We start from the raw sequence: 22,484 nt of genomic DNA on the forward strand, positions 1-22,484 counted from the left end.
TGTGGAAACAGACATAGACTTTTTTTTTAATCACAAAACATCCTTTGGAAGGACATAAAGAGTAGAGAAACAAGCAAAACCACTGATTAGGAGAATATTGTACACTTAATAAGGCTAGGGAAAACTCGAATCTGGTTAGGATTTATTACCTTTGAAGTCTTCTGTTCAGACTCTGCCTCTCCACCCATCATGCTGGTGGATCCTGGGGCGGGAAGCATGTCAGGACACCAGGGGAGCGAAAGAGACCTCGGGAGGTGTGTGTACCACTCTTCAGAGGTAGCATCATCAAGGCAGACCTTTCAATGGGCGGTGGGGGGGACTGGGGAAACAAAGGCTATTTAAATGAATAGGGGCTGATGGGATAAGGGTACATCATTGGCCAGGGCAGGGTGCTGGGAATGTCTGGCTTGCTTAAGGAGGAACTCCTGGTGCTGTTGGACAATACCTTAAGAGAGGAAAGAAAGTTTAGTCTGTCTACTGGGCTACGGGACCTCCTGGGCAGGGGGGAGGGGGCGCAAAGGTGGAGGTGCTACTCCTGCAGATCTTAGGACCCCTCCCCCAGCCTTCACAGTAGTTTGTTTCTCTAAGAAAGTGCTTTAGAGAGGGGAAAATAAACACGCCTAAAATGAACAGGATAGCATGTGCTTTTCAATAACTTACGGTTCTTTTCTCTATTACTACAAGTGTTAGTGCAAAGTTTACATTTGCAGCTGAAGGAGAGAACACGTAGGTGTAAAGACATAGCTGACGCACAGGCTCGCCGACTCAGCTTTCAATTGTTTCTTCAGGGGTGAGACCACAGCACCGGAGCTTAACCGAGCCTTGGCCTGTGGGTGTTTTCTGAACCACAACCAGGTGCTCTGCTGGGAAGCGTCAGGTCCCCCTTCTCCTCTTTCACCCTCTTCCTGCTAAACACTCTCAGCTCCACTTAAAATGGATCAGCAGCAAACACCCTGTGGCTTAACGTTTCTGCGAACTGTTTCCAGACTGGCTCACGTACAAAGACTGCAGCGGGAATTCTGCGGACCGCTTACGGGACTGTGTTCATGGAGTCATCAACTTGTTACAGGATCCTGTGTGAGCTCGACTTCCTACACAAAGACGCAAGGTCATCATTTTAGAAAGTGAGGGAAGGACGTCCTTCTGACTGGGTGTTTTCAGGGCACACTATATCTTGAAACACACAGCACATATTTTAATCACAACGAATTAAAACTCATGCTGATTGATTGAAAAATGTATCCCGGCCTAATGTAGTATACGTTCAGGCAGGAATTATCAGATTGAGTTCCTGCTGTGTTAAAAACAACCCTCGGTTTCCTGTTTGATTCTCTTTGACTCAAAGAAAGGCCTCAAAGGTTAAAAACACTTTAAAATATATATTTTACATTTTACTTCTAATTCTAACCAAGTAGAGACAAGTCAGGCTGATAGCTTTGAGTTCAAGGCCAGTCTGGTCTAAATAGCAAGTGTCAGGGCTGCCCACCCTCCATAATGAGACGACGCTGTCTCACACACACACACACACACACACACACACACACTCACACAAAGAAACCACCCCCAATCAAATAGACAGGTCACTTTATTCATATGCAAATCCTTCAGTAATCAAATATGTTCTCCAAAAGCCATGCTGTGTATGAGCACATGTTTTTCTTGTGAACTTATTTATATCTGAGAAACGGGGAGAGAGCACTTCCCAGGTTCCCGAGACATGTGCCTTTGTGTGCTTCTAGACGCTTTTCAGTCACTCGGCAGTTCTAAGGGCTAGTGCACTGGAAAGTTCTCTAAGATTAAAAATCAACGTGTAAATAATTTGTAATTATGTTTACTTCTTATGCAAGATACACTTTAAAGAAGGCGTCGTTCCCTGCGAACTTAATTCCATGTTTGTAAGAGCTTCATTTTCTCTAAGTTATTGTCAATATCTGAACACTCATCCTGAGAGGAAACTGACCATGGGCAGAAACTACCAGCCTTCACATTACTGGAAGAAACGAGTAGAAACTCCAGGTCAAAGCACAAACATTGAGGAACACACTACTGCACGGACACACTAAGAAGAACATGCTGCAGAGCTGCCTTTGCATATCAGATCCCCTGCTGGGTGAACGACTATGGGATCTCCCTAGATCAGAGGTTTACTTTTACCTCTGACCTTAAACCCTAGCCGGATTTCAACTCTCCGCGGTGATTGTCTTAACCTGCACCTGCCTCTTCAGAGAACAGATTAGTTCTTGATGAGTCAGCCCTGAAGACTTGGCCACTCACAATAAGTTTTATTGCCTTGCGAAACCAAGGATAAAAGAAGGCATATATCAAAGGGTTCATAGCTGAATTATAGTAAACACACCACACTAATATCTCATAGACGTAGGCGGGCGTTATGAAGTTCATGTAGGCATCAATCACGGCATCGATAATGTATGGTAGCCAGGACACGAGAAATGCAGCCATGGCGATCCCCAAGGTTTTGGCCGCCTTCCTCTCTCGTCTGGCTACTCTTTCCTTGTAGCTCTCAGAGGAGGCCTGGGCTTGGTTGGCTGAACCCTCTATCTTCCTAGCCTGGTGCTTCGCCACCAAAAATATCTGACCATAGAGAAACACCATGACGACAGTGGGCAGAAAGAACAAAAGGAAACAAAGTAAAACCCAATTTTGATTCAGCGGGGCCTGGCAGCCTCCCACACAGGTCAGAGCAACCACTAGTTCCTCAATCCCTTCCTCGTTGGCTCCTGTGTAAAAGATGGAAAAGCTGTAGGTGACAGAAAAGAACCACGAGAGAGCGATGCACACGCCAGAAACCGAAATGGTGAACTTGGTCGGATAGGTCAGTGGGTCCGTGACCGCAACGTACCTGTCAATGGAGATGCAGCATAAGTGAAACAGAGACGCAAAGCAGAAGGAGGTGTCGAAACACGTGTGGAACTTACAGTAAGTGTCCCCAAAGTACCAGCAGCCCTCCACAGACCGCACGGTGCTAAAGGGCATCACAGTCACCCCCACCAAGAAGTCAGCACAGGCCAGCGAGGCCACCAGAAAGTTCGTAGGCGTGTGCAGCTGTTTAAAGTGGAGGATGGCGGTGATGACCAGTAAGTTCCCAAACACTGCCAGCAGGGCTCCCAAACCAAGGACCGCATAGAGGATGGCTCGAGGCCAGGGCGAGTAGGAGCTTTTAATGCAAGATCCATTCACGTTCTCGTAGCAGAGCTCCATGGAGTCTTCCGGGGAGAAGTGACTTTCCACGGCCTTCAGTCTTGATAATTTTAAACTTCCCAGGTTTCCATTCTAGCGATCTAAAACAATATGGGGTTGGCAACTGAAAAACTTCCTGGGGAAACAAAAACCAAAACCAAAACTCTAGTTCAAGTAAAGATAACTTTTAGACTCCCATTTTCTACCTACTGTCTTTTGCCCATTTTCCCTCTTTCCCAAAAGGACTCTAAAGTTGTTAAGAAACAGAAACTTCTTGCAAAAGGCCATTTTAGAAGTCAAATATATCACTAAGTAAATCTACAGTAAATGGACACAGTCTAATGTTTGTTTTATATCATCTTACATCTTTGCACTATTATTCCTATATTATCATTATTATCATCATTGAGTTTAATTTATTAATCGTTAGGAAAGCTATTTTCTGTGGGTGTCATCTTACCGTTTGAAAACTCGACACCTGGATGGAGAAATGGTTTGGCCACCAATGGCTGGATTTTATTTACTTCTCTGTCGTCTCCCCAGAGTGGCCATGGGCAGCAATCAACAACTTGACTTTCTTCTTTTTTTTTCAAACTGGAAAAAGTAAATTACATATCCTCCAAATCGTAATTTCAAAATCCCCATAGTATAAAGCGTGAAGGCTGAGATGAGTTTACTCGCCACTGTCTTAAACACACTTGAGGAATGCACTTCATCTATGACTTATATCTCTATTTGGTCCTTTTGTTTTGATGATTTGATCAGCTGGAAGTGTCCTGGAAACCCACTACCAAATAGTTAGTAGGATAATTATCATGAAAGTATGTCTTAGGAAAATAGCCTGTGTGAGTTATCTAAAACCAGTAATAATTAAAAAAAAAAAAAAAGCCATAACTCTCCTTGTACTTCTAGGAAGCTTAGTTTTAAACAGGCCGCAAAGGAGTGTAAGCATCTCGGGGGGGAGGGCAGATGCTTGCACATCTGCTGTGTCCTGCAAACATCCATGCTTGCTGCCATTCAAGGCACCGATAGTTTCTGGGGATGTTTGAATTTGTTTTCAGAAGACTATGCTAAAGACTAGGGTGGTAAAGAGGCTTTCGAAAATGTACCTGACAAGCAAGGGGTTAGTTTCTACTTTGGGAATAAGAGACGCCTTGTATTTGAATATTTTTCATTTCCATCCTAAAGAGTAGACTGCACACATTGTCATTTGTCCCGTGGCATGCATGTGGTAGAAATTTAGGATTATATACAGATGTGTGCGTTTTTGTTTGTCGTTACCATTTTTTGGCAATGAGCTTCTCTATCTATGAGTTTTTAAACGATGCGGGTGCTATTACAAGCTTCACAAATTTGGTTGACTTTGATTTGTTTATATTGGGGCTCTACTTGGTTTGTTGGCCCAGAATGAACTTTCCCCTTTCAGGCAGTGTCCCCGGTCGCGCTTGCGCTCCCCCTGGTGGTAATTCTACATGTTTACAGCTCAGCATGACCAAATGGACCAACAAAGTTGTACTGATCACATATTTTTAATTCTAGTCTCTTTCTTTGAATAAAGTCTATTTGTGTCTTGGTTTACTCTCAGGACAGTATTTTACTCTAGGTGATACCCTGTCCCAAATTTTAAACGTCCGTGTAATGAATTCTGAGTCCTTGGTCTTTGGATAACTGTTCCCCTGCCCACCCCACCCCCCCACTTCCCTATGTCCTAATAATGATGGTCTTGTGCAAGACAGCATGCTTGCCTTTCCTAGTTCTCTACCCTTAAGCTCTAGAGCAGCAGCTTTCAGTCTCATCAACTTCCTAATCCTTGCCCTTACCACAGAAGCGAAGACTCCAGGGCAACCAGAAACACCTCCAAGTTCCACATTGTTCTTTAATGGTGAGATTTATTCAAAAGAGGGATTAGGATTTCTTAAGGAAATGTTGATCCAATCAATGGGATAAGGAGGAGAGAAAGGGACAACCAAAACCACATTTGTGCCAGAAGCAAAGAAGGAGATCTTTGTTAACATCAAAGCATTTTACAAAGCATGTAATAAGGACGTTGCTGACGTGCGGATCAAATGCCAAAGTAATAATGGAGAATGAAAGATTATAAGTAGTCAGAAAGAGGACACAGTGAGGCCACAGTAATTAAGGATAGATCGGTATATAAGATATAGTGGAGGAGGAGGGAGAAGAGGAGGGAGAGGAGGAGGGAGAGAGGAGGAGGGAGAGGAGGGGAAGAGGAGGATGGAGAGGGGGAGGGAGAAGAGAAGGAGGAGATAGTGATAGACAGCTAGTCTAGCAAAATAAAACTGTAGGGGCCTTGGTAATAGCTATGACACTTGTCTCTGTAAACACATTGTTGAAATAGTTTAGTCAACACGACAAATGTTTTTTTTTTTTTTTTTTTTTTACTAAATAGAAGTGATTTACTGGGAAGAGAACAGAATAGTCATACCACATCCCTAGGACAATATCTAATAAAACAACTGCCTTAACTTCTTTTATTTCTTTCCATAGTATGGGATTCTTGGTGAACAGTTACCGCTGACACACTCTATATGCTAAGCTAAAAGATTGATTTTAAGGTTGAGCCACCTAGAAAGTACATTTCAGCTGCCAAGACCAATATAGGATGTTTTTCATGCATGTTGCACAATGGCACATTGTACCCTCATACCTAACTTCTATCATAGAACACAGCAATGAGGATGAACTGTGTGGCAGTGTGGTGACGAATGTTCAGAAAACCTCCTCTTGCTTGCAAGGCTACCATGCCTTGTAGAGGAGTCGATAATATGTGTAGCTTTAATCTTTTCAACACATTTAATTTTTTGACGATAGTTCTTAAATGCTTCAATGCTTCTAGCCCACCACACACCAGAGGTGGTGAAGCGAACACTTCCCGGATACACCAGTAGTCCAGTTTCATAGAGTCAGGATAGCAAACACGAATCAGCAGCAGTAGCACGGCCTAGCACAGCCAGCCAGGCCTCAGCCTCAGCACAAGTCAGCAGGAGGGACCAGGAGGGACACCGGGAGCAGTTCTCAGCTGTGTCTCTCTCAGTGAATGGAATATCAGCAAAGACTCGAGACCAAGAAGCATTTAGCTATTCAAGGAAGCCAAGCTCAGCCTCTGTCACTGTCTGAGGAGTCCTTTTATCCTCCCTTCAGGCTTCTCATGTTCTCCATGCGTCTTTCCTAAGCAGATGGCTGTCTGAGCTAACATCATTCAGCCTAAGTCCGAGGAAGCGGTGAGAAACTGCATTGCACCACCAGATGGGTTTTGATACATTTACTTCTATGGAGTCCTGGCAAATGAAGCAGTCACAATGTAAGCTGGGCCAATACATTCATGTAATAGTGAAGAATTTTTCGTTACATGTCCTTGTTGTGTCTGTTCATATGCTTGCTGTAGCAGAACACCCTTTCACCTCTGCCTGCTTTCGAAACATTCCTTCATGAGTCTGCCTTAGCCTTTCACCTCTATCTGCTTCACCTAAACCTTTCTTCACACTTCAACTTAGCAGTATACCATCCAAAAGAACCAACTTTCCAAAGAACCCTTAAGTTTCCCTCAAATATGCCTAAAAAATCCTATGAAACTATGCACTCAATCTGCCACTCTACTGTGGGCTCAGCATGATTATGTTTGACACATCTTTAAGGTAACAGAGTAACTAAGTGCATTGTTAGTCAGGGTTCTCTAGAGTCACAGAACCTATGGATAGTCTCTATATATCAAGGGAATTTGATGTTATGACTTACAGTCTGTAGTCCAACTAACCCAATTTATGGCTGTGGCTTTGAGAGCTATTCTGGGTCGGTTGGTGTCAGTGAAATCACTTCTTTTAAAACTCTGTCAACAACTTCTGTAAAGCGCTTCTTGTTCCTTTCCTAGTAGGTATGCTCTGTGCTGTTCAATAAACACAGAGAACAGCCCATTATTAGGCAAGGCACAGAAACAGAGTGGACCCTGGCACAGCAGACACAGGTAACAGGTGATGGGGACAGATCAGACATGTAGAACAGACAGGCAACACAGACAAGTCACAGACCACAAACTCCAGCAGACAGAGGACCAGAGAGAGAAGTGGAGAATTCACACTTGGCTTTACTCTTGGTCAAACTACCCCAAGGGGTCTCTGTTCTCGTGTGGCATCATGCACAACAGAAAGCTCAGAAGAAAGTGGTTACAGAGTGGAGGGGCTAAGAGAGAGCAGCCAGAGAGCCACAGCACATAGCAGTGCTGATGCAGAGGGATGCCAAGGACTGCTGTACAAGTTTCAAGTCCATGTTGTTTTCCCTCTATTTATAACCCTTTATATTTTCAAACTAAATAGAAATATATCATTTCCTCCTTCTCTCATTTCCTCCCAACCCCTTTCATGCCTCCCTCTGCTCCCTCTCAATTCATGGCCTCTTTGTCTTTAATCATTCGTGTTACGTATGCATAGAAACACGTACATATGAAATGTGAGTCCATTTTGTATCCCTTGTGTATGTAACTTCAGTGTGGGCAACTTAGTATTGAATAACCCATCAGGGAGCTCATTCTAGGGACCACTTCTCAAGCCTGTGTTCTCGAACGTCTTTTTAACATGTGCTTAACAATGTTAGTGTTTTCCTACAATATTCTTGAACAAATTTAGAGCGGAGAAAATACCGGTATTTTTGTTGACTTGATGCTCTTGAAGAAGAGATCCGAATCAAAAGTTTTATGAAGTACAAAGTAAGAATTCCCATGACAAGAAAAACATGGACAATAAGGCCATGAGCCTGAGTTTGACTGAAAGGCTGCAATTTTAACTTAAATTACGTTTAAACATCCATACTAGCAAGCTACTGATCTAGGCACATGCACCAAATGATAGAAAAACAAAACGGAACAAACACTATCACGACATTTTGACTCAGTTTCAAGAATTAGACCTCGTCCTATGAGCTTTGATAATTTGGTCCAGCAAAAGTTTACGGTTGCACTGGATTCCTCATTTTTATTTTGTTTTACTTATCATTTAATAGGTATCTATCGTTAAGGGATCATAATGAAATAGAAATGAATACAGGCTCATACTCAAGTCCTACCACGTAGCTTACATAATAACATAATTACTTAAAGCCCCAATTGCTAGGAACTCAGAAATCATTGATGTTGTATAAGGCATTTGTTCATTATTCTTCTGCCCCACTACTCACTCCCCAACTTGGTTTCTAAAGCTTCAGCGATACAAAACTAAATGATTACAGGTCGAATCACAGTTATCTGAAACTACAGTTCTCAGTTCTCCCCTGTCTTGCCTTAACGTCAGATTGCCTCCAATGGCTATGTGTAATTTCACTTATTCTTTCCTCTGTGGCCTCTATTTGACCAATCCATCAAAAACATTTAATATCATGGATTATAAAATTTCTCTTCTAGCGTTTTTATTTCTTTCATTTATGTTGTTGAGACAGTCTTCCTCTGTAGCCCTGGCTGGATGCATTCTCCTGAGCTCCCGAGCACTAGAATTATAGGCAAGCACCACCGTGCCCATCTGCAGTTCTAGAATTTTTCCTAGCGTCTTATTGTTTTTTATTCCTTTACTGATGATCCCCATGCTTCACTCGTTGGTAGCACAATGCATTTCCTTTCATGAAAGGTGACAGTAGCAAGTGCTTTTAAAATCCATCTGTGCAAATCGCCACATGTATCCCACCCGAGTTGGTCTCAGTTGGCTTGTTTGTTCCTTGAAGATGGGTCTCGACTCCCTGACTTAGTTTGTAAGGTGAGTTTAGACACTAGTGGAAGTCTCTGAACTCCACGGTTTCCTTTGATCATCGTTTTCTCTTCTGTCTTCCTACATGCTACTTTCTCAAGCGGCAGTTCTTCCCTCAGAGTTGTCTTGACTGGAGCGCTCTGTGTCACTCAGCTATTTCCCAGTCTTTCAAGCACATCCCCTCACATTTTCCTATTGCAAATTAACAGCCAGCATTAAGGTGTTAAGAGGTTGAGTCTTCCAGAGAGGATTAAGTGACCTTACAAAAATATCTGCTTATCAGTGAGTGCATACCATGTGTGCTTTTCTGTGACCGGGTTACTTCACTCAGGATGATACTTTCTAGTTCATTTGCCTATGGGAGGTGGTAAGGGGGGGTGGATAGGGAAGGGAACACCCTTATAGAAGGGGAGGAGGAAGGGTTAGGGGGCTTATGGACAGGAAACTGGGAAAGGGAATAACATTTGAAATGTGAATAAGAAATACCCAGTTAAAGAAATATTTGCTTCCCTGGAGGCCAAAGGAAAGCATGAAGATCCAATGGTGAAATTCAGTGTGGCCTCAGCAGACACTGGCTCTGCTAACACCGTGAGCTTGAGATTTTCAGACCCTAGTAGTGTGAAAAAACACATTTCTGCTTAAATATGACTTTGGGGGAAAAAAGAAAAGAAGATAGCTTAAAACTTTTACTGTAGCATCCTGGGTGGCCTCAGATGTCACAGCAGTAGGCTGGCAGAATTTGGAGATTCCCTAGTAGACTTTTATTCTTTGTGAAGACTCCCCCAACTCTCTCCAATAAGTAGAATTACCTTAGGTTTAGTTTTCTGGTTCTGTGGAGCAAAGTGACTTCTTTGTCCCTTTTTTGACCAATTTCCTATTGCCAATCCAAATGCCAGGTCCCAGGGCTGACAACCAAGGAAATAGGAACTTGGTTTCATCAAGCACGCCACTCCCACTGAAGTCAGGTTGGTAACTTACAGTAACAGAATTTAATGCTCTATTCTGCAGGTTGGGAAGCGGGGGAGTCAATAGCAGATTTAGTTTTTATGAGAGCTGTTCTTCACGGATGAGCTTTCTGTACCTGGTAGGAAGAGCAAAAAACCCTCACTCTTCTATTATTATGTGTTACCTTGTCACCTCAAAACCTTACCTCTTAGCTGTGAGCTGTCAACGGAGGAACATGAGAGGCGCATTCATATTCGGGCCATGACAATAGCTAAACCTTACAAAGTGGCAATTGGTCCAGGTGGATTCAGGATTCCCAACTTACATTGAGACTATGTGTTAATGAGTTCATGCAAATCTGTGTTTGTCAATATCTGACAAAACATGCATTGAAACACAGAATTTATTGGAAAATAAAGCACTTAAAAATCACACTGCTTCTTACAAAACTATTCTCAAGCAGTGAGTTTACTACAGTTAAAAAACTATGATTAATGCCAAAGCCTATTCTAAGTCTATATCCAGGGTTGGAAGCAAATTTCCAGTAAATGCTTTGTAACTTATGTCAAGACAACCTCTGTCCAAGACACAGAAAATGAGAGATTTTATAGGAGAAAATGGTCCTTTGGAATCATTCATTGTTAAGATCAGAAAACAAAGGCCTGCAGTGGCTGTAAGCTTGCTCTCCCCCAGAATTATCCCATGTGAGGCCATGCAACATGCATTTAATACTTTATACAATAGAGTCTACAGGGTTAAACGAGCTAAGCAAGTTCTGACTTTGCTATCTGATTAGTACTAACTACACAAGTGTGTTTTAAAATAAACACAATGAAGAAAACCATGCCTGATATTAAATAATATTATTTGAGCATGACTTATGTAAATGTTGGTATATGTAAATTTATCATTTTTTCACTTTTTTTCTTTTCTTTTTTTATTGACTATTTTTATTTACATTTCAAATGTTATTCCCTTTCCCAGTTTCCTGGCCATAATCCTCCTATCCCATCCCCCTCCCTTTTTCTAAAAAGGTGTTCCCCTTCCCCAACCACCCTCCTTCCTGCCCTGACATTCCCCGGGGAGTCCAGCCTTGACAGGACTGAGGGCTTCTCCTTCCATTGGTGCCCAACAAGGCCATCCTCCAAGAACTCAATACATAGTAAATTTCCAGAAATAATTTTGAAATTAACTTGAAAGATAACATAAGGAAAATACTATATAAAAATACATACAAAATATACCATATGAAAATACCAATGCAATAAAATCTAAAAACAATATGGTTTTCAAGAAGTAGCGGGTACCTAAGTCACTTTGGTAGACAGATGTGTTACAGCACATAAATGTGCTACTTAAGAAGAGTCTTAGGAGATAGGGAAGTCTGGGCAGATAGAAACATAGCTCTTAATTGTAAAGGCAAGGCCCTTCACCTTGCCCCTGCTTTCTCTCTCATCTTTGGTCACTTGTGCTGGCAATCCCTTTGGATATTCATAATGACTTGAAAAAAAATAAAACCAAGCCTGGCTTTTAGATATGCACACACATACCCCTTACAGCATCTGTTACATTATACATCATACTACAGATAACTGCGATGGAGCATGGCTATGCAAACTCTTTCAGTAAACAGAATTTTGGGTAGCACGGTACCTTTCAATGCACACTTAACCTACGATGAGAGATGTTTTCAGGTACGGGTTTTCATGGACGGCCTGGATTGATTTAGCTGGGCAATCAGAACCTTAGAAGAATGGAGATGAGAAGAGATTTGAGCAAATGATATGATGAGTTGACCCCTTACCATGGGTTCACAGAGGAAAGAACTTTCTTCCATGTGAATACCTACCAATACGACACACCTGAAGGGAAAACCATTAACAAATCAGTATGAAGGTATCCCACTTAGAGATGCTAGCTAATCTCGCTTGCTAACCAAAATGCTACTCGGCCAAGAGCTTTATGAACTAGTTAGTGGTCACAGCAGCAGAAATAAGGACTAAGTAATTTCTTAATGCGGTGGACATCCCTCCTAATTTTTCACTTTCACAGGAAAGAAGAACAGACACAAACCAGAAAGCAAGTTAGAAAGACCCCCACTATCTTGAATGTATTACTGTGGTAAAAATACTTACGTGAACCCAAACCCAGTTTCTTCACTCACCACATTCCGTGTTATCCACCATCCATTCATTACCTATGGAAAATCTCACATACCTCACAGGACACATGTGCACCAAGGCAGATTAATGTCAAAAGGAGAGAGCTATAGAGCTGACTGGCATGCCACAGGATTCCCATACAGATAGGAAACCAGAAGCAGCTCACAGGGTGGTGGAGTAGTAGACACATGAGTGGTGTTCAGCTTCATATTTGAGCTCATAGGCTATTGGTTATTTGGAGAGGAAGGGTAGATGCCAGCTGGGCACAGGCTTGGAGGAGGAAGCAGAGGCTGAGAGGTCTGCCTGCTCCTGTGATAAGCTTTGGGTTATGGAAGGGCTGATTATATAAAGAAGAGATTTTTTATATGTACATTTAGAGGGGTGAAGTATGTTGAATGTCGGTATATGTGTTATTTTCAGTGTGCAGTGACCAAATAGTCTGCCTAAACCAGAGAGGGGACATCAGAATCGATGTTGTGTGGCCTGCTCCCTTCCTGTATGTTCTTAATGTGCAAAGATACACGTAGATGGATGCTCAGAACCTGCAAGGGTGATGCAGGCATAGAGTGACCTAGAGATCTTCACATCCGCTGCCACATGATGCTCCCTCCATGTCCACAAGTGTCAGGACAGACCGGAGGTTGAATGTTCTTGTGTGGCTTTCCCAGGAGACCTCTGAGTGACAGGCTCTTTATTGACTCATCATAGGAGGCTCTACTGCCTGGGGCCATTTCCTAAGCCCTTCTACATCAAAACAGCCTCGATGACCTTGGTGAAAAATGATGCAAAGTCCAGAACAGCTCCAATATTCTATCCTCAGTTCGCTGCTAGAAGGGGTAAGTATGGATAATCTGAAGGAGACAGAATCTTCCATGGGGGAAATACTGGATTACTGAATTTAGGCTGTCCAGCAAAGAGATGAGTAGATTCATATGTACTCCAAATATAAGAAAGATGTATTTAGAGACTCTGATATTCTCTCTCTCTCTCTCTCTCTCTCTCTCTCTCTCTCTCTCTCTCTCTCTCTCTCTCTCCTCTCCTCTCCTCTCCTCTCCTCCTCCTCCTCTTTCTTTCTTTCTGTCTTTCTCCCTCCCCTCTCTGTCTCTCTCTTTCCAGAGAAAAGAGATTTAATTGATATGGTGGTGTTTGGGAAAGGCACAAATAAAATTGTTAAATGACACCAAGTTTTCATTTGCAATTATAGGGGCCTTCGGTTTAAATAGAGGAGGGAATGGGGTTATAGGCAAGGGGCATGCATGTATAGTTAAGTGGCCTGTGTTAAAGCCTGATTTGGTTCTTCGGGATGGTTCAAAGAAGCCTTTATTGCTGAGAGACATACCAGTTGCTATGAGATAATGTTCCTGCTTCGGAATGATATCATCCTGGGGCGATCTGTCTGGGAGGCTCTGCTGTTACTGAAATCCAAGGTGACATTAGGTTTTGGGTAATGGCTAGTCTTTGGAGCCATCTATGGGATGGCTCTCAGTAAAAGTGGAGGCTATAATTCTGTCTGCTGTAATTAATCACCCAGGTACTAAGAATGAGAATGAGATGATTCATCACGAACCTTTACTTTCAGGCATCTCCTAAATGTCAATGTAAGATAATGAAAATGCCCTTCCCAGGTCACATGGGAATAGATCAGTGACTTTACAGTTCTGCACTATGACCTGAGAAAAATGTTAGCCAAAATTTTATTGTTATTTGGGGACACTGAACAAGTTAGGTGTGGTAAGACACTTCAGGAAGATTTAGTTGGTGAGGATGTCCGGGAATCATGAAGTAAAATGAGAGAACCAGCTTTATCAGGCCATCTTCTGGCTTCCACAGGTATGCTCTGGCATGATCCCCCTTGCCCACAAATTAATATATAAACATTTCAAATAATATTTTAATGCATTGGTTAGAGGCAACATTTGGTTCTTAGTTTTTAATCCAATCAATTAATCTGTTGTTTTCTGTGGTGATTGAGACCATTTACACTTAAGGTCATTAAGGGAAGTTTGTCATTCCTACAAATTTGTTAGGTGCCTTCTGATTTGCTGGGTTATGGGTACTTCTTCTCCTTCTTTCCTTTTAGTTTTTGGGGATCTGCTTGTTATATTAAATGCAGTTGTTTCCTTCTCGGGTATCCTCTGATCCTTTCCTGAAGTGTGTAGTTTCATCTGCTCTCCCCGCCTTGGAGCATTTCATTAAGAATTGTCTGCAGTGCTGTTGTGCTTGCTCTGAGCTGCTTTACTTTGCTGGGAATAGAATTCACAGTTCAAAGCTGTTTACCCTCTTGTCAGTGCCACCAGTGTGTGAATATCGGGCGTAGGTCTGCGGGATTGAAAGAAAACACCCGTTTTCAGCAAGTGCCACCAAGGCTTTACTGAGATCTCCTTATATACCCAAGGCAAAAGCCGTTTCCTAACATATTAAAATGGGATAAAAGTAGAAAAATAACAAAAGACACTGAAAAAGACTTGGACACTAAATAATATATCTTTGAACAATGGTTCATCCAAAAGAAATCACAGAGAAAATTCTAAAAACTCTTAGAGACAATGAAAATAAAAGGATATCTTTCAGAACATCTGCGCACAACCAAGGCAGCCCTAGAAGAATCCTTACAGCAACAAGTGCCCCATTCGAGATCTGAGAAATCTTAGTAAACCACCTAAGGATGAGCCGAAGGATCCGGGCAAACAGGCAGCCAACCACAAGCCTAGTAGATGGCAAAGAATAGCAAAAATTAAGAAAGTAATGGAGTCTAAATTAACAATACACAGATGACCAGTCATTCTTTGTAAAAAACAGTAAGACTGAGAAACTCTTAGCCAGCCCAACAAAAGAAAGAGTAAGAAGAAACAGAGATTAAACAACATTAGAGCTGAAAAAGAGATATTAAAACAAACAACAAGGAAATACAGAAAACTGTTGAAAAATCTATACTCTTAAAAGGTAGGAAAAAAAGAGAAGAAATAGATAAATTCTAAATCCATATCATCTACCAAAGTGCAAAGTCAAAAGGCACAGCCATTTAACAGACTCATAGCGTGCTATAAGGTTGAAGCTAGGTTCAACAGCCTCACCTCAAAGAAAAGTCCAGGGCCAGATGGATTCACAGCTGAATTCTTCTAAACTTTCCAGAAAGAGCTGGTAATAATTCTTTTTCAAAACACAATCAAATTTATTAAACAAAAGCTTATCATTCTCATATAAAAGCCATGTAAAGATCTATTTTTCTTGAAATAGACACAAAAATGCTCAAAATACTTACAAATTAAATTCAGAAACAAATTGAGATCACACATTTTGACCAAGTGCACTTCATCCTGGATTAGAAAAGTTTGCTTCAAACTTAAAACAGTAAATGCAACAATATATGAAGAAACTTAAAGACGGAAGCTACATAATCATTTCTTTTTAATTCGGAAAAGGCAGTTGACAAAGTTTAATATGATAAAAGTCCCAGAGACATTAGGGATGGCTGGAGAATATCTCAAAACAGTAGAACCACAGCAACTGTGGTGGTTTGAATGAGAATGGCCCCCCGTAGGCTCATATATTTCAATGCTTGGTCCCCAGTTAGTGGAACTGTTCGAGAATAATTAGGAGGTGTGGCTTTGTTGGAGTAGGTGAAGTCCTGTTGGAAGAGGTGTATCAATACGGGTGTGCTTTGAGGTTTCAAAAGCTGGAATGCTATATGCAGTCTTGCTATGTCCAAAACTTAGGAATCAAATGCCTCAAGTAGTGCTCCAGTACTATGCATGCATGCCGCCATGTTCCCTTCCATGATGTTCATGAACCAACCCCCTAAAACTGTAGACAAGCCCCCAATTAAATACTTCCTTTTGTAAGTTGCTTTGGTCATGGTGTCTCCTCACAGCAATAGGAAAGTAACTAAAGGGCAAACTCATAGTGAACAAAGGCAACAGTGGATCCTCTCTGAGATCTGGAAGGAGATAAGGATACCTGCCCTTCCTTGCTCAGTATACACCGGAATCTTAGCCATAGCAACCAGAAAGACATGAATAAAATAAATAGCAAAGCAAGAAGTCGAACTATCCGTATTTGCAGATGTCATGATTCTACACTTAAACGACCTATTGGAATCTACTAGGAAAATGTTTAGATTTGATAAACACTTAAAGTCGCATAATCTGAAGTCAATATAAGAAAAACTGGGAGCCTCCATATTTGAATTTCCATATTGAAATGATGTGCTTTCAGAGAAACAGAATTAAGAAAAATACCCCTTTACAGTATTATAAAAATTATACACACACAAAACGGAGACTTCAAGGCAGTGGAAAAGGGCATCAAATAAAAGTAGAGAATGTAGTGAGCTTCCACACTCCTGGCCTGGCAGAATCAATTCTATAGAAATGGCTGTAACTGCAGATGCTGGTGAGGATGTGGAGAAAGAGGAACACTCCTCCATTGTTGGTGGGATTGCAGACTGGTACAACCATTCTGGAAATCAGTCTGAAGGTTCCTCAGAAAATTGGGCATTGACCTACCTGAGGATCCAGCTATACCTCTCTTGGGCATATACCCAAAAGATGCCCCAACATATAACAAAGACACCTACTCCACTATGTTCATCGAAGCCTTATTTATAATAGCCAGAAGCTAGAAAGAACCCAGATGTCCTTCAACAGAGGAATGGATACAGAAAATGTGGTACATCTACACAATGGAGTACTACTCAGCTATCAAAAACAATGACTTCATGAAATTCTTAGGCAAATGGATGGAACTAGAAAATATTTTGAGTGAGGTAACCCAATCACAAAAGAACACACATGGTATGCACTCACTGATAAGTGAATATTAGCCCAAAAGCTAAGATTACCCAAGATACAATCCACAGACCACATGAAGCTTAAGAAGAAGGATGGCCAAAGTACAGATGCTTCAGTCCTTCTTAGAAGGGGGAACAAAAATATTCACAGGAAGAAATATGGAGACAAAGTTTGGAGCAGACACTGAAGGAAAGGTCATCCAGAGACTGCCCCACCTGGGGATCCAGCCCATATACACTTGCCAAACACTATTGAGAATGTCACAAAGTGCATGCTGAACAGGAGCCTGGTATAGCTGTCTCCTGAGAGACTCTTCCAGAGCCTGACAAATGCAGAGGTGGATGCTCAAGGCCAACCATTGGACTGAGCCTGGGAACCCCAATGGAGGGGTTGGGGAAATGACTGAAGGAGCTGAAGGGGTTTGCAACCCCATAAGAACAACAATATCACAGGGATGGATCACAAGAGTACACAGGGATGGACCCACGACTCCAGCTGCATATACAGCAGAGGGTGGCCTTATCTGGCATCAGCAGGGAGAGGTCCTTGGTCCTGTGAAGGCTCGATGCCCCAGTGTAGGGGAATGCCAGGGTGGGGAAGCAGGAGGGAGTGGGTGGGTGAGTGGGGGAGCACCCTCATAGAAGCAGGGGGAGATAGCAGGGTTTCAGGAAGGGAAACTGCGAAAGCGGATAACATTTGAAATATAAATAAAAAGATATCCAATAAAAGAAAAGAAAAAAAGAAAAAATGGCTGTAACTGTGTGTAGCTAAACTCATGTGACAGTTGCTCATTTGAGCTAGCTTAATGGTCATAAAGCCCTCAGAATACAAATTGTCTGATACTAGGAATAAAGTTGACTATTGCATGAGACTTTAGTCCACCTCACTTTTTGGCTCCCTATAGGTTCAGGCCACCAACTAGAGCGGTAACAATATATAGGCATGAATAACCCAAACAATTAGAAGAAGTAAAATCATAGCTAGTGGTTTCATAATATTCAAACTATACTCCAGAGCTATAGAGACAAAGGCGGTCTGGATCCAAGCCTGTCTGTTCTTATAACAGACAGGAAGACTAATGGGACAGACAGACTAATGGGACAAAATGCAAGATCTGGAAATAAACAGGCAGAGTGTGGTCACCTAAGTTTTGGCAAAGGGTCAAAAACATGCACTAAGAAAAAAAAAGCCCCTTCAATAAAAGACCCTTGCAAAATTGGATATTCACCTGCAGAAGAATGAAATTAGATTAATAACTCTCACCTTGTATAAAGAAATCAATACAAAATGGACCAAAAATGGATCCACTTCCTTGGAGAAGTGGATTCGTGAGGGGTAGAGGTGGGGGGATGACAAGGGATAAGAAGAAAGGGAAACTGTAGTCAGGACGTAAAATAAATAATTGCATAATAAATAATAAATAAATAATAAATAAATAATAAAACTATTTTTAAAATTATGAAATGCTAAAACTCTCAGATAAAACTTAAGGAAGAGTCTCTGAGATGCTGGGGAAGGCAAGAGTTTTTTGCACAGAGTGGGAACTACACACGCGTCTACATAGGAGCAAGACGCTTCTGCACACACAGCAAAGGAAGCTGTCAGTGCCGTGCACAGACAGCCCACGGTAGGGGAGAAAATCTCTGTATGCCTCACACAAGGGACTTCCAAAGACCGCAGAAATGAAATAGCAAGTGATCAGACTGCTACCCAGCAAATCAGCTACCAAACAGAGCAGACATTTTTCAAAGAAATACAAAATGGGCAACAACCATTTAACAAAATGTTCGCCATCCCTACCTAGTCCTTTGTTGTTGTTGTTTTATAAAACTATTTGAGACAGACACTGCCTCACCCTCGTCAGAATGGCTACCATCAAGAACCTGACAATGGATGTTGGAGAAGATGTGGAGGAAGAAGACCCTTTATTCCCAGTGTGGAGTTTCTTCAAAAACTTAAGTCTGCTATGGTGGCTTGAATAAGAATGGCCCCTATAGACTCAGATTTAAATGCTTGGTCTCCAGCACTGTTTGAAAGGATTAAGAGGTGTGGCCTTGTCGGAGGAAGTGTGTCACTGAGGGTGGGCTTTGAGGTTTCAAAAGGCCAAGCCAGCACCATGTCTGTCTGCGCACTGCCATGCTCCCACCAGCAGGATGATGGGCTAAGCCTCTAAACTGTCACAAGCCCCAATTAAATGTTTCCCTTTGTAAGAGATGCTGTGGTTACAGAGTCTCTTCACAATACAACGACTACAACACCTACCATATGACCCAGCTATTCCACTCCATATCCTGCAGAGAGACATTCACATATCTGAGGAGAATGCTGTTTTATGTACCATAGCAAGGAAACATTACCAACTTAGATGTCTGTCAACAAATGGATGAATAAAGAAAACCTAGTACATATATAAAATGGAATATTATTCATCTCTAAAGAAAAACGTGATCAGAATAGTCCAGGAAAACTGATGAACTTAAAATGGCTAATATTACAGGGGGTCACACAACCTCAGAAAGAGAAAACGAGCTTGTTTTCTCTCATATGCAGATTCCAGCATATAGCACGAACACATATTTATGGAAACAGATTTAAGTGTGAGCATAGCATCACATTTACAATGGAGACCCCCAAAGGGTGCTCTTTGGTGACCGGGCAGGACGGGAAGCCGGTGAAAGGACACAGGAGTTGTGAAAAATAACAGAACGCTAACTGATTTTCTAGTTCCAACTCTGGAGTGTTTGGGGTTTTTTTTGTTTGTTTGTTTTCTTTTTATAATTGATGTTGAACATGTAAAACCCCGAGGGAAGCCCCAGAGCTTCAGAATGACCATTCTAACAGCGCAGTGTGATATTTTTATTTGTGATATTTGTGAGTTTGTTGCAGTATGATTTTCACTAGAAAAGAAAAAAGTGAGTTTTTTTAAAGGCAATAAAACAGAACCATGTATTCAGGCACTATTTTTTCGCTTCTGAGGAAAATCCTCTAGTAACTTAGAAATAGTGCACACAACGACAGTACAAACTCTAGCTAAAAGTAGGAAGTGAGTTAAGACATGAGCCTTTGTTTACTGGCTGTCTCTACTTAGTCTGTAATTTGCTGCCCCCTCGTGGACAACTTGAACAACTGTAAACTGATCAGAAGGAAAGAAAAGCAAGAGAAACCTGGGCTATTTCTTTCAAAGGATCCTCCCCTCTCTGCCTCATCTGTGGGGGACAAAGAAAACTTTGGCTCTGGCAAGATGGACTCCAGGGTGAGAACAGACAGGATCTCAGGGAGACGCCATATTTCGTCTTGGATTCCGGGAACAGCTTTTCTTCCCACATCCTGTGTTACTCCTGTCAGGTTGTAGGGTGTCATCCTGACTGCCTATGGATTTGTGTGTCAAACTACAGCCATTGTAACCATACCTCCAGGCACCATTAGAAAACATCTATAAAAGAAATAAGACCTCTTCTCTGCCCTTACCCTGGAACAAAGCACTTCAAAAGTGTGCAGATAACACATTGAAACACCCACACACATAAAATAATTAACATTCAGTAATATTAATGAACTACAGACTAATGTCATTGAACACGAAATGACGCTCCCTTCACCTGCTGTGACCAGAGAGTGACCCTCTCAGGAACACTAGCGTCTTGAGCTAAAGCACTTCCAGGCCACTCTCCAGCTGAAGTGTACCAGTCCACAGCTCCAAGATTCTCTCCCTTCCAAGCCACCCGTCCAGAAAAATCAGCTAAGTGTTTGAAACTATTATCTTCATCGGAACCACATTAGTCTTCATTAAAGGTCCTGTTTCTCCTGGTGCTCTGTAGACATCTCCCTCTTGAACCTGAACTGGATCTTGAATAGGCTTTTCTAAACAACCTTTTCACAGGAACCTGGCCTGGTTATAAAGGAGATGTCTCAACAAGGACTGAGGAAAGTCGAGGTAACGCCCACTCTTCTCGGACAGGCTTGCTAAGCACCTTACAGTGCTAAGAACGCAGGCAACAGCTCCAGGAAGTCCATAGTCTACTTAGGGAGGGGCCAAGTAAACAGTAGTAATGTTGGGAGGGACTAGAGAGCAGCAGGGCACCCTGGGAGGGGGAGAGGCTGGCCTTAGAGAGAGCCTGAAGACTTTCAAGTGCCTCCTTCTAAGAGACTCCAGAGTGAACTGTAACAAAACGCATTCATTTTCTAATCTGTTACCCCCCCCCCCCGCATAGCCCTAGAAGTCTCTGAGCACGTCTTTGTCACTTTCATACGACGAAATGTGCATTTATACTTTCTTGGTTGTTTGGGGGATTTTCACTGTTGCTGGATGGTCGTTCACAGCCATGAGCGAGTTTGTAACTGTTATCAGAGCTGACTCCGTAATGCCAGTCACGTCTTTGCTAGTGAACGTGGGATATAAGGGTCCACAAGGAGAATTGTGCTTGATAAGGCCATGAGAGCTACAGATGGAAACAGAGTATTTAAAAAGGAAAGGAAAAATTTATGGAAAGAAAAAGAAAGACTCTCAAGGAACCAGAGAAAGTATGTTTCTAAATTGCCACCTTCATGTTTTAGTGATTCTGCTGCTGCTGTTATTTTTTCTCCTCTCCCCCTCCCCCTCTCCCTCTCCCCTCACCCCTCCTTCTCCCCTCTCCCTCTCCCCCTCCCCTCCTCTTCCCTTCTCTCCCCTTCCTCTTCTCTCCTCCCTCTCCTGCTGTGTCTGCCACTTCTCCCTTCTCTTTTTGTGTCTGATTAGTAAATACTTCCTGCGGTCCCTCCTGAAGCAGCACTAACACTGGCGCATGGGGTTGTATCTTGCCTATCAGCCTAGAAGTCAGGAAGTTTTGAGAAAAACTGGAGCCATCTGTTCAAGAGCAGAAATAGCAGAAATATCCAAGTGCGGTTTCAATTGGCAATCTCCTAACCTTTAAATTGTGGGTTAGCCGATTAGCACAGGCAGTCAGCCCTCCAATTAAAACATATTTAACGCTTTAAATTGTGTTTATAAAAAGATAAAGAGAGGGAGGGGATACGTTCTATGGAGGTGTGGTAAGGTATTGGGGAAGGGGGTGTCTCGGTGGGCCCATGCTGAGGCATCCCTTCCTTCTGAGGGACCCGTCATGCGAAGGTATAGTATAGAACAGAGTTTATTCAGGGCATAGGGAGGGGAGTTGAGAAGGTAGTAGAGACAGAAAGGCAGAGAGAATGTGAGAGAATGCGAGAGAGCGGGAGAGCCAGAAAGAGAGAGAGCAAAAGAGGGCGGGGGAGGGGGGCATGAGAACCGGAGAGGGAGGGGGAAGGGAACGGGGAGAGACAGCAGGAGCTAGAAGACAAGAACAAGAGAGAGCAGCCCCTTTTATAGTGAGTCAGGCACGCCTGCCTGTTGCCAGGTAACCGTGGGGCGGAGCTTAGACAGAATGCGAATATATATAATAAACTCAAGGTGGATCTGGGAAGGATTTTTGCTATGAGGACACAAACTGGGTTTCCATGACCACCCTAGTAGCTCACAGCCTTCCACTCCTGTTCCAGAAGATCTGATGTCGTCTTCTGGCCGTAGCAGGCTCTGCACACATGCAGCACGCAGACATGCATGCAGAAAAAAAGCACCTTATACATAGGTAAAAAATAAGTAACACTGGAAAAACACTAATGAACATAGA

At 42.4% G+C, this 22,484-nt stretch overlaps 1 protein-coding gene across 1 annotated transcript; it reads right to left on the minus strand.

Annotated features, from left to right (window-relative positions):
- Nucleotides 1–2,202: 2,202 nt before the first annotated feature.
- LOC116894679 (trace amine-associated receptor 9) lies at nt 2,203–3,243 on the minus strand. Its single transcript, XM_032896383.1, has one exon. The coding sequence runs from the start codon at nt 3,217–3,219 to the stop codon at nt 2,203–2,205; it is 1,017 nt and encodes a 338-aa protein (XP_032752274.1). The 5' UTR covers nt 3,220–3,243.
- Between the last annotated feature and the right edge of the window lie 19,241 nt (nt 3,244–22,484).

The sequence above is a fragment of the Rattus rattus genome, chromosome 2 (genome assembly GCF_011064425.1).
Source record: "Rattus rattus isolate New Zealand chromosome 2, Rrattus_CSIRO_v1, whole genome shotgun sequence".
NCBI classification, from domain to species: domain Eukaryota; kingdom Metazoa; phylum Chordata; class Mammalia; order Rodentia; family Muridae; genus Rattus; species Rattus rattus.